Raw genomic sequence first — 12,968 nt, 5'->3', positions numbered from 1 at the left:
TCCTGCGAACTCAAAGCCCGCCCCGGGGCAGCAGCTAACACGTACTGAGCATCACTCTGGGCCCTGTGCTTTGCCAAGGGCTTTAAATAGGAATTGTGTATTAAGTCATCCCAGAAGCCCTCTGGAATAGTCCTGTGTGAGCTTTTCAGATGAGAAATACAGAAGTCTGAAGGTTCAGTACTTGCCCGTGACCCCCACCCCCTCAAACTCAAGACAGTCACGCTGCACAGCCCATGCTCTCGAACTTGACCAAGAGAGGCTGTCGTGTCCAGCAGTCCGCACCAATGGCTGACCATCACCCGACTCCCACACCCTTCCTGGGCCCCGTCTCAGACATTGTGAATCTGAATCTCCCACAAGGCTTGCAAATTTAAAGTGCCGGAAACTTTAAAGCTTCAGTTCAGGGAGCTTACCTAAGTGAAGGAATCATCCCACATAAGATAACAGAATTTCTAAGGGCATTCAAATTCAAAAAAAAAAAAAAAAAAACCAGTGTTTTAAATCTGCAAGCCCAATTTGGCCCCCTGCCTAGAAGTTTGAGGGTCCAGGGATCTGTGTATTTAAATAGTGCCGAGGAGTTTCTGAGAAGCATCCAGCTCCTTCCCGTGTGGGTGCATTGTCAGCACAGCACCTGGCCAAATGCTGCTTGGATTCTTTATGAAACAGTGAGCTCAGTACTGCACCAGGCAGAACATTGCATGTTTGGGTAACTCTGTTCCCTCTCTCTTTTCTTCTCTTTTCACACAGGGGTTGCAGGGCAGGGGGAGGATTTCAGAAGTGCAAGCATCGAATTAATCCTCTTCCGCAGCGTATAGTACACCATCAGCCCACACAAGATTTCTCTTGTGGTTTTGTTTTTGTTCTTTTCCTCACTCTCTCCCCCTGCAATAGCCCTCCCTTTTATGTATTTTACATCCTTACGATCCACCTCTAACCTGTTTGATTTGATGTAAAAGGATCTTTCGGACACATTGTATCGATAGTGTGTGTGGGTAGAGTGTTTACTTTCGTGGATGGTACTGTAGGATGGCTACATTTATCAGATTATTCTTCCTTACATCTCAGAGCAGCAGCTGCCTCTCTGGAACCTTCTCCCCTTCGATTCTAGTTTTTTCCCTCGTGGAGCTAAACGGAAAAATTCCACACCTTCTCCCAGCATTCCAAGACAGTCATCACGGCCCCTCTTCTGCAGCCCCCATCTGCCCTCTCACCAGATATGGGATTTTCCCTATTTCTCCCCAGGATGCTCCGTAGTTAGATGGCATTCTCCACGCACCCCCACACCCGCCCCTGGGTGATGTCATTCTCTACCCCTAATGGGAGAGGAACCTGAGATACTTTGTGACTGGGCCACCCAGCAAGATAGCGTAAGAAATAAGATTTGATTAGAAGCAGGCACTTACCTGCCTTCAGTTAGACATCCCTGCCCTTGGCCTTTCCTACCTGGTTATCGGGATAGGAAAACTGTAACCCTTGGTGATGTGGGGGTACCTGCAGGCAGGACATCTCCCTCCTCACTCTGCATTGACTTCTTTGGGTGCAACACTAGAATCCACATGCCCGGACACCAGTTAACACTCCTGTTCCTTAGACATGGGTGGAGAGTCCTTCAGAATGTACGGGAAGGATTACAAGCCGTGTGCCTCTCCTCCAGGCTGAGCGGACCAGGCTCAGGGAGGTGAAGGTGCCTATATGCCCATGTGGAATAACGCACAGTATGTACAGCCATCACCTCAATCGAGTCGTTCTTATTATACTCCCGTGGAATCCCTTACCTTATCCCGACATTATCATCACCCCGAAAGGAAACCCCATACCCATTATTTCCCATTCCCCCTTCCCCTCTGCCTCTGGTAAGCACCAACCTGTGTTCTGTCTGTATGGACTTACCTACTTGGGATCCTCAATATAAATGAGATGATTCTGTATGTGACCTTTTGTGTCTTGCTCCTCTCAGCGAGCATAACCATCTCAGGTTTCGTCCACGTTGTAGCAGGTGTCAGTACCTGCCTTCTGTGGCCAAGTGATAGTTCGTGGAATGTACGTACTGCAATTTTGCTTATGTATTCATCTGTTGATGGACATTTGGGCTGTTTCTACCTTCTGGCTGTTATGAATGATGCTACTATGAACATGTGCACACAGGGACTTGTTTGAGTACTGGTCTTTAACTCTTTGGGGCATATACCTAGAAGTAGAAATATGGGGTCAGGTGATAAATCTGTGTTTACTTTTTTAAAGAAACTACATTTTTTAAATTAATTAATTAATTAATTTTTAAATGTTTTATTTATTTTTGAGAGAGAGAGAGAGGGCACACAAGCAAGGGAGGGGCCGAGAAAGAGGGGGACAGAGGATCCGAAGCAGGTTCCACACTGAGAGCAGTGAGCCTGATGCAGGGCTCCAGATCATGAGATCATGATCTGAGCCGAAGTCAGACGCTCAACCAACTGAGCCACCCAGACACCCACATTTATTTATTTTTTTATTTAAAATGTTTTTGTTTTGGGGGCGCCTGGGTGGCTTAGTTGGTTGGGCGTCCGACTTCGGCTCAGGTCATGATCTCACGGTTCGTGGGTTCAAGCCCCACATCGGGCTCTGTGCTCACAGCTCAGAGCTTGGAGCCTGCTTTGGATTCTGTGTCTCCCTCTCTCTCTGCCTCTCCCCTGCTCACCCTCTGTCTCTCTCTCTCAAAAATAAACATTAAAAAGAAAGATGCATTGACTTTATATTAAAATGTTTTTGTTTTTGTTTTGAGAGAGAGAGAGCGTGCATGAACACATGAGCAGGGGAGGGGCAAGGGCAGGAGGAACAGAGGATCCAGAGCATTTCTTTTTTTTTTTTTTTTAATTTTTTTTCAACGTTTATTTATTTTTGGGACAGAGAGAGACAGAGCATGAACGGGGGAGGGGCAGAGAGAGAGGGAGACACAGAATCGGAAACAGGCTCCAGGCTCCGAGCCATCAGCCCAGAGCCCGACGCGGGGCTCGAACTCCCGGACCGCGAGATCGTGACCTGGCTGAAGTCGGACGCTTAACCGACTGCGCCACCCAGGCGCCCCAGCATTTCTTTTTTAAATAGCAACTTTACTCTGGAACTTTCCTGCATATGGAGAGATGGGAAATTGGGTGAGGAGTCGGGAGATCTGGGTTCTTTTCCTGGCTTTGCCCCTAACCAGCTGTGTGACCTTGAGCAAATCACTTCCCCTCGCTGGGCTCTTGTTTTCTCATTTGAAAAGTAAGGGGATTTCATAAAGCAAAATGATCTTAAAAGTCTCTTACTCTTTTAAGATTTTACTGGGAAAAAATGGGTTCCAGAGAGAAGAGGGAGAGAGAATTATCAAACAGCTACCAGATTATCTCCAAGAACTCTGTCTACCGTGTTTTAAAATTGTGAGTTAAAAGCACCCCAAATAATTGGGCTTTTTTTTTTTCCTGCCAGTGTGTTTCTAGTTAGTGAATAGCTCTGGCTTCTTATGCCCATCAAGATTCCCAGAACAAGATACCCTTCTCCTGCCCATCACTTCCTGTTGCTGGGCAGCTCCTGAACAAAACATGGCAGTCATGAAGCCAAGACGGGAGCCAACCCATCCCCACTGTCCTATGTGAAGGAATGCTGAGCTTCACCCCATGCTGGTTCTCTCAGTACAAGGTGTCAGCTGGATAGCCTGAGTCTGGTCTTTGGAGATGTACGACCCAAGGAGGGGAGTTAGCAGACCCTTCCTGTGTCTGTATAAAGACCGTCTTTGGAGGAAGAACCAAAGACGTCCTGTGACGCCGTCCAGCCAGGAGATTTTCCTCCTTGGGAGATTTCTACTCCCCTGACCCTCTTCTAGCTGATTGATCTCTGGCCCAAGTGCAGTGCCTAGGGAGGGAGGGAGTTTTTTCCTCCACTGGAGGGGATCCTCCACAGTATACCATCCAGGTCCAAAGCATGTGTTCCCCTGAGCCGCCTGCTGGTTTTCTGGGGAGACCCGAGTTTAAACAACAAAAACATGTGATCCAAGTGGTTTATTTCATTCAGTCAGCCATTTATTTGCTCATTTTTCATCCATCCATCACATATTTTTGAGTGCCTGCCATATTAGATTCTAGGAATAAACAAAATGAGGCACCTTCCCTATGGAGCCTTCCTTTTTTATTTTTTATTTATTTATTTTTTTAAATTTTTTTTTTCAACGTTTATTTATTTTTGGGACAGAGAGAGACAGAGCATGAACGGGGGAGGGGCAGAGAGAGAGGGAGACACAGAATCGGAAACAGGCTCCAGGCTCTGAGCCATCAGCCCAGAGCCCGATGCGGGGCTCGAACCCACGGGCCGCGAGATCGTGACCTGGCTGAAGTCGGACGCTTAACCGACTGCGCCACCCAGGCGCCCCTGGAGCCTTCCTTTTTTAATAGAGGGTACAGATGAGTGGCTTTTGGAAAGAACACAATGAATACGAAGTGACAAGTGCTATATAATAGGGGGCCACAAATGGTGTTCAGGAGTACAGACGAGGGAAGTCACACTTGGCAAAAATCGTGAGAGGGCAGATTCAAAGCATGTTCTAGACAGAAGCTAATCTGTGTAGAAGTCACAGAGCACGACACATGATGGGACCTAGGAGATGACCAGTACTTGCTGGAACACAGAGGGGGGGTGATGAGAGGGGAGGTTGGAGAGGGGACTCCATTAGGGAGGATTTCACTGTCGGGCATCTGTGAGCTAGTGAGTTGACTGGGGCCTGGCATATTTGTATCCACACTTTAGAAAATGACACCTCTGGTGATGGGTGAAGAATGAGTCAGAGGGGTAAGAGTAGAAGTGGGGAGGGACACCCGGCTGCCTCATTTGGTAGAGCATGCGACTCTTGACCTCGGGGTTATAAGTTCGAGCCCCACGTTGGGTGTAGAGATTACTCAAAACCAAAATCTTAAAAACAAAGAAAAAAAAAGAGTGGAGGTGGGGAGACCACTCAGGAAGCTGCTGTGGTCGCTGCCATGAAATGATGGTGACCGAAACCAAGGCGGAAGCAGCGGGAAGGAAGTAGATGGGGTCCAGAAACATGTGAGGTTGGGGGCTGCTGCTGGGCCCAGCGTCCAGGACAGAAACTGCTGAAATCTGAATCAGAATCCTTTTTTTTTTTAAATTTTTTTTTTCAACGTTTTTATTTATTTTTGGGACAGAGAGAGACAGAGCATGAACGGGGGAGGGGCAGAGAGAGAGGGAGACACAGAATCGGAAACAGGCTCCAGGCTCTGAGCCATCAGCCCAGAGCCTGACGCGGGGCTCGAACTCACGGACCGTGAGATCGTGACCTGGCTGAAGTCGGACGCTTAACCGACTGCGCCACCCAGGCGCCCCTGAATCAGAATCCTTTAGCCCGCCCCACATCCTGGCACAGGGGAGGGTCCTCATCCCCCGGGTCTTCAGAAGCATAACCTTGTCTCCCAGGAGCAAGCCTTGGAGCCCTGCTCCTGTGCCCGACAGCCTCAGTCAGGACAGACGGGAGCTGGTGACAGTGTACAGGTGAGAGAAGAATCCTGGGGGACCTGCCTCCAGCCATCCTCTTTGACTTGGCCCCCATGGCAGAACAGCAAACTGGACCAAGTTTTAAGATCCCATGTTCTGGAAACTGTGGCAGTCTTAAAGCACTGTATCTCATTCTTTTTTTGTTTGTTTGTTTCAAGTATAGTTAACATACAGTGTTACATTAGTTTCAGATGCACAATATAATGACAACAGTTCTACACATGACTCGGTGCTCATCTCGATAGGTGTACTCTTATCCCCTTTATCTATTTCATTCACCCCCCACCCACCTTCCGTAGCCATCCTTGCTTTTCTCTCTCAGGAGGAGGGGAAAAGGGTTTATCTCTTAAGGACTCCTCCCAGGCCCCTTGGGCAACCATTTTTAATCCTTCCCCTTGCAGGCCTTAGAATGATTTCTTGTGCTTGAGGATGTGAACATTGGGCGGTCATAATGTCGCTCATTCTACCAACCCCCTGGAAGCCCCTTCTTCTGGGTCATAGTCTCAGCACTGCCATTATCTCTAAAGGGACAACATCAGGGCCACCATACCTTTGTGCACAAAACATCTGCAGAAATTCATTTAAAAAAAAAGTCCCAATGAGCAACCAGCTTCCACCTGTCTAACCCCTAACCCTCAGTGCAGCTGCCTTCACTCTGCCCCTGGATCAGAGGACATCAGTGTGATCTTTTTTCTGTGCCCTACCCCAGACCCACTCAAACCCAGGCCCATACAACACATAGGGTTCCTAGAAGCTCTGAGATTCGTGTGTTTCTCACTGGCCTAGTGCATGGCATCTTCTAGGTGCTGGGCCAGTGGGACAGTGTTTGTTTCCAGGATTATTCCAAGCGGAGTTGCCCTTCCTTCTAGAACAGTGGTTCTCAACCGGGAGTGGTTTTGTCCTCCAGGGGACAGTTGGCAATGTCTAGAGACATTTTCGATTGGAGGCAGGAGTGGGTTCTACTGGCATCTAGTGGATAGACGCCAGGGATGCTGCGAAACGTCCTGCAATAATACCCAAGGCAGTTCCCCACACAGAGAATTGTGGGTCCCACATGTCCATCAAGGTTGAGAAATCCTATTCTAAAACACTGGTCTGTGACCAACAGGACCCTGGAGTCCTTCAGGCCCCGGAGGATTGCTAGAACAGACCACAAGTTCAAGAAAAACTCACTTGGCATTGTATTTCTTTCCACAGCTGAACTCTGTCCGAGAGGCCCAGTTAGAGCTGCTGGAGGCAGCAAGACCCCGCGGGCCGGGGAGCAGGGAGCGGGGCCCAGTACTGAGGATGGCCAGGCAGCAGCAGCCGCCGCCCTGGGTCCACGCAGCCTTCCTGCTCTGCCTCCTCAGCCTCAGCGGGGCCATCGAGATTCCTATGGATCGTGAGTCCTGCCCCATCCTCTTTGATTCTCCTGATTTGGGGCAGAGGAGTTGGGAGGGGATGGGAGGTTGGCGGGGAGTGAAGACCAACTTTGGAAGAGGTTGGGGAGAGGGGAAGTGATTCTGGATGCAGAGCTGGGTTTCCCTGCAAAGAATTGACGGAAGCAGATCTGTGTTTGGGAATGTGAGACGAATTGCGCGGCACGATCTCTGAGGACTGTGGCTGAGCTGATGTTGGGGCTGCCTGGAGCCTGCCGAGCAGGACTGGAGGTGGCAGATTTGAAAGTCAGTGTGTCACTCAGGAGTTCTTCCCTCCACTCTCCTGCCTCCGATCTCTGCAGTCTTGACTTGCCCGTCAAAGTGGAGTTTCCAAGGACCAAGTGCAATGGATAGTTCTCATTTGCCTTCCTAATATCTGAGCTGGATCCTAGGCCCTCGTGGCTGGACTAATCAGGAGGGACGGCCTGGGGAGGGTGGGGAAGGGAATTATTTCGCAGAAGGCTGGGGCTAAATGAAACATTAAAATAGAGCTCCATTTTAATGCCAGGGTCCAAAACCCAGGTGCTGATTCCTTCTGTTTGTTTTTGCCTCTCCCGTGGCGAAGTTGGAAAGTAAAATCTGTATCATTCTGTTTCCCATGGTGGGGGCATGATTTGGCCATCAGAATCATAAAAGAAGGGGTTTGGGATGCTGACAGCCATGTCTCTTGCAGCCATATCTGTTGCTACGTTCGTAAGTGGCTCATTGACTGGCAGCCATGCTCCATGGCCCTGCATTTAGCTGCGTACCCCCTTTGCCACAATTCTGACACCTCCACCAGAATGTCTTGGCATTCCAGTGCCCTGATGTGGGCATACCACCTCTGTCCCCTGTGCCCTGCTTCCAGAAATAGATGGGATCCACATGATGCCGATGCTGACTTGGGCTCTGTCCAGGTGACAGATGTCCGGGGAGGGCTGGGAGAGGGATACAGCCTCCAAGAAGTGCCCACTGAGCTCTCCAAAGCCAGACCCTGGGGCCGGGAGTCAGCATAGCTTGGAGAAGAATTACACATACTTCAGCGCCCCCCGCCCCACTCAACCCTACAAATAATAACTGCCCAGAGGAGTGGCCACTTCTGGGTAAGAGAAGGCCAGCAGAAAGTATACGAAAGAAGACAGGCAAGGCCCTGTTGCCTTCCCAATAGCCCCAAGTGCATGTATGTGTGTGTGCATGCACGTGTGTGTGTGCGTGTGTGTGTGCTCACTGAAGGGGGGGGGGGGTGTCATGAAATGAACTGTTCCCGTGGAGACCATCTCCACTGATAGCTCAAGGAAGAGTCTCTCATTAACAATCCCAGGCAGACAGTCTAATAAGGAGCACGATAAGGCTAAGTCCCTGGAGAGCAGAGGGATACAGAGGAAATTGGGTTATCAAAGAAGTGGTGAAGGCTCATTTCTCTTCTGCTGCTTCTCCTCACTCATTCACTTGCCACTTTGATCCCTGGGGCTAGTGGGTGAGGGGTTCCTTCAAGAAGAACTTATAAATAGATGGCTTTGACATCTTTGTTAGGAGTCTGATTTCTAAAGCTCTACCGGAGCCATGGGCAGGTGAGCTAGCAGTCGGTCTCTCCAGAGTACCGCGTGTGGGGCAAAGAGCCACAAGTGCCCTGACCTCCCCCACCACCATCTCCCCACCTCAGTGTCCGTGAGGAGGGCCTAGAGTGTCCCCTACTTCCGGAAATGCATTGAAGGAAACATAGACCTTTCCTTGCTCTGGGTCACACAGCAAATGGGTGATGGATTCATGAATAGATCCCAGGTCTCTTTAAGATGTACAACTTGATGACCAGGTTGGCACTCGATATGCCCCACCCCTCCCTCTGCTAATCCCACCTTCTTTTAGTTCTTGGAACTCACCAGAGTAGCAGCTGCCACATGTCTGGCTGAAAGCTAAGTGCTTTAGAAGCATCTCCTCTGAGTCTCATCTTTCGCTGACAGGTTAGAAAACCGAGGTGCAGAGAAATAAAGCCGTTGTCTCCAGCTCATAAGTGGCAGGGCCAGCACATGACTACAGCACCTCTCTGAATGAGGGGGTGAGGTCTTTTGTGACACCAGGCCTCGTGCCCCGGGCTGCCGCACAACAGGAAACTCATGATGCCTGCCCGAAGCATGCCTCCTATGCACTATACCTCCCTGCCGGCTGCGGGCTCAGTGGCCCTGGTGACATGTCCAGAATCAGCCTACAGAAGATGAATGCAAGACAAGAGAAGGCCAGCCCTTCAGAGGGGACCCAGTTGCCCAGGGAAGAGGTCCTCTTCAGCCAGGTTTTCCCCTCTTGCTGGGCCCAGCATAACAGGTGCCCCCCAAGTTACCTGAGCCCACCCTTCCTTCTTAACCCTAGGCCGTGGCCCGGTGGGAGGGGCTGGGGAAAGACCATACGTTCTTATTCCTCTCCCCCCAGAGTCATTGAGGTATTTATTGACATACAACATACGTAAGTTTAAGGTGTACAACTTGATGATTTGCTACACGTATATATTACGCAATGATGACCCCATGGGTTAGTTGACATGTCCATAATTACCTTTCGTGTGTATGGAGTGGCAACTTTGAAGATCTGCTCTCTCAACAACTCTCAGGTGTATGATATAGTTCTGTTAAACTACAGTTGCAGGCCGTACGTTAGGTCCCCAGAACATACCCATCTTAGAGCTGGAACTTTGTATGCCTTGACCAGCATCTCCCCACTTTCCCGCCCCCCTCCCAGCCCTTGGCAACCACCATTCTACTTTGTTTCTTTGAGTGTGAAGTTTTTAGATTCTGCATAGAGTGAGAACATACCGGATCTGTCTTTCTCTGACTTAATTTCACTCAGCGTAAGGTCCTCAGGGCCTATCCGTGTTGTCACAAAAGGTAAGAGAGAGATGCCTACACCCCACGTTCACTGCAGCGTTATTCATAAGAGCCCAGATGTGGGAGAAGTGAAGGCCAGGCACTCTTCTGGGAGAGGCTGCGGGGGCTCTGGCTAGAGGCTGCCCCGTCAGGGGTGCCCTTCCGCTCGCTTGCCCCTTCAGGGGGCATTATCTGTGCCTTGAGGACCGGGGCACTGCTTCTGCTCTGGGGAGTTTGGGCCCAGCAGGCTTCCTGGAATAGCCCCCGGCGGCTACACAATCCCTCATTGAAGCCCCGGCCTCCAGCTCCCGCCGCTGTGCCAGCAGAGTCACACGCACCCGCCTCACCCCCCCTCACCAGCCCCAAGGAGAACAGCGTGACCTTTGAAGAAAGCAAAGGGTCGCCTCATCAACAAGAGTGGGTTTGCCAAAAAGTGAGTCTGCTGGCAGCTCGCCCCTCTGTCCCCTTCCCCACGTCAAGGGACTGGGCATTTTTCTCCTAGGAGCCCACAGAGGAGACGGCGGGGTGGGAGGAACGTTTCTTCCTCACTGTCATCCCAAATAGTGCTGCAGGACGACCTCAATACACACACACACACACACACACACACACACACACACACTCCATCCTCCAGGGATGGGTTGGGTGCCAGGGACTGTAGATACCAGCCAGGGAGAGAGAAGAAGTGCACGGATAAAGGAACCTTGCAGACGGGGCAGGCACCTGCCTTACCCCCTGCAGAGCTCATTGGAAGACTTTTCCTCCCCCTTGGAAGGCAGAAGAGCAAACTCATTTTCCACTTGACATCACCAGCAAGTTCTATAGATGGAGAGAAGGGCAGGTGGTGTAACAGAGGGTTTGGGGCGGGGGGGGAGTGTCACAGGACTAAGTAGGCTGCCCTTGTCCCCAGGCACGCGGTCCTCACGGTCGCCTCCCTATGGTGGCTTGTCCTCTGGTTTGGTTGTGTCTCTGTAATAAATTCCTTGGTGGCACAATGGCGGTTGCAGATGTCATTACCTCCTTAGGGAATTAGACTCTCAAGAGGCCCCTGGCCTGATTTCAGTGTGGGGCTGGGGACAGCATCCAGCCAGCTCTGAGGGTCTCCACTCCCCCTAAGACCTCCCTCCTTACTCTCCTTTGTCCAGAATGTCAAGGAGGAGAGAGTGTTGGGGCCCCACTTGGCCCACCCGCCTCTCTGGCCAAGGACGGATCTGTGAAAGGAGCTTTGGACCAGGCTACAGGAGAACTGGTCCTTATTTCAGTTCTGCAGCAAATTTGCTACGTGCCCTTAACTGAATGACTTCCCTTCTAAGAATCTGAGATTCCCTGGATAATGTCTAGGGCTCTTTCCATTGAGCCAGCCTTTGATTTTATAAAAGAGAGGCTTGAAGGCCATGTGGGCAAAGCAAAACCCCTGCCAGGACAAGGACAGAGCCCTCCACTGTGTGTGAGGACCCAAGAGACATCAACTGTGTCTTGAGATGAAGAAACCGCAAACCTGGGCTAGTGGTCAAAGGGCCTACTTCTCCTGAAAATGGCCCGTTCTCCCCTCCTCCTCCTCCTCCATGCCCAACCACACTGGCTTTCCAGAACTATCTTTCTTGGGCCCCTGGCAGGAAGATCTTATATGGGTGAAGATGCCATCATGGGGAGTTGCCGGGAGCACGTGTTCAGAAACGACAGATTTCTGCTTTTCCCCGGACTTTTCATTCCTTTTTGTTTCCCGCCGAGGCTGCACCCAGGCAAATGGCAAAGCGGATAAAATATTTCAGTGCCCCAGCAGACACACAACCCTGGCCCACTTGAAAGAATTGTTTTGAACCTTTTTGTGGGTCTTACTCGAGACTTTCACGTACCAACAGTGTGGATGGCAGGGGACACGTTCCTGCCACACTCCACCTTTCCTCTCCCATGTCTGTCTTCTCTCTCGTGACTCTCCCGGCACCTCTTGGTCCTGCCTTAGCCCTGCCTGCACCACACCGCCCTTCTCTGGGCCCCTGGACTCCTCTTCCACAACTCACTGTGGCTGAGTCAGAAAGCTTCAAGGTCACCTTGGCTCCCCCGCAGCCTTTGCTTCCCGGGGAAGCACCCACTCTGAAGAAGTCAGCCCACGGCATCAACACATATCTGATATCCGCACCAGCGTGAGATACGCACGGCCTGTTACTTCACGATAGAACCATAAAGGAGGGACATCTTACGAAGTTACGGAAACACATGTTCTCCTTTCTGCGAATTTTAACCAAGACCTCCTCCCCAGGAAGCACATGACCATCGAAGATCCTGCCGTTCGAAGCATGGTACACACAGACCACCAGCTTGTCAGAAACGCGGGGTCTGCTAAATCAGAATCTGCATTTTAACCAGACCCGCCACCCCCCCGCCCCCCGCCAGCCTGGGTGATTCATACACTTGTCAGGGTTTGAGAAGCCCGACCTCAAACATGCACACACCTGTACACGAGCACCCGCACATCTCAGGTGGGCGTTGGGGCAGACCTTTGCTACCTGCCTCTTCATCCTTTTCGTAAAAAGCACAGAAAAGAGTGGTGGGCTCTGTTTCATCCCTGCACTTGTTTGGAAGAGGGATTTCCGTAGGGCAGCGTATTTCTGCCATGAGCAGAGCCGCGGTGATTCATCGGTCCCTAGAATTTTCCAAAGGATAGGCAAGAAGGTGCTTGCATGTGGGACAGAGAAGAAGGTGCAGCGGAAGGAGCGAGGCCTGCGGACCGTGTGGGCTTTGCCTCATAGCCCTGGTTCAGATCTGCTGCTGCCAGGCTTCTCAGCCTCAGCCTCGCCCGGGCACCATTGGCCAGGGGGCCCGCTTTCCTCAATGGCGTCCAGAGAGGGTGGACGGCACCTTTAGAGCCCAGCCTCTTTCCAGCAGCATCGTCCCGTTCGATAGTTGGGCTTTCCCGGCAACACCACTTGATCAGAAGCCGGTCTTTCTGCTCAACTGCGTGGTTTGAGCTCCCCGGGGAAATGTCGCCTCCGTGAAGCGCTCGCCGAGTCCGTCCCCACCTCTGGGTGGCTCTTCCACCGAGCGCTGCAGCCCTACTCTCCCGGCAGGCTGGGGCGTGAGGATCCCTGGGCGAGTAGTCGTGTACGATAACCTATAACCGCTGTCTTCTTTTCTCCCCCTCACAATGCTAACCCATCGGAACTAACAGCAAGCATTCAGAATGAGCGTAAGTCCCCCGGGC

At 51.2% G+C, this 12,968-nt stretch overlaps 1 protein-coding gene across 18 annotated transcripts in view; it reads left to right on the top strand.

Annotated features, from left to right (window-relative positions):
* NFASC (neurofascin) overlaps positions 1–12,968 on the top strand; it is a 182,065-nt gene that overhangs the window by 101,495 nt on the left and 67,602 nt on the right. For 11 of the 18 annotated variants that reach the window (XM_086693734.1, XM_086693728.1, XM_086693727.1 and 8 more), the window contains 2 exons: positions 6,712–6,895; positions 12,936–12,953. In XM_086693734.1, coding sequence (XP_086549860.1) covers positions 6,712–6,895; positions 12,936–12,953 — 202 coding nt within the window. The remainder of the gene's footprint in view (positions 1–6,711; positions 6,896–12,935; positions 12,954–12,968) is intronic. The other 7 variants (XM_086693741.1, XM_086693729.1, XM_086693740.1 and 4 more) reach the window with 1 other exon arrangement.

The sequence above is a fragment of the Puma concolor genome, chromosome E4 (assembly GCF_028749965.1).
Source record: "Puma concolor isolate L17-30 chromosome E4, mPumCon1.1.hap2, whole genome shotgun sequence".
In the NCBI taxonomy this organism is placed as follows: Eukaryota; Metazoa; Chordata; class Mammalia; order Carnivora; family Felidae; genus Puma; species Puma concolor.
Note: the sequence above shows the minus strand (reverse complement) of the source record. Positions and strands in the feature narration are given on the sequence as shown.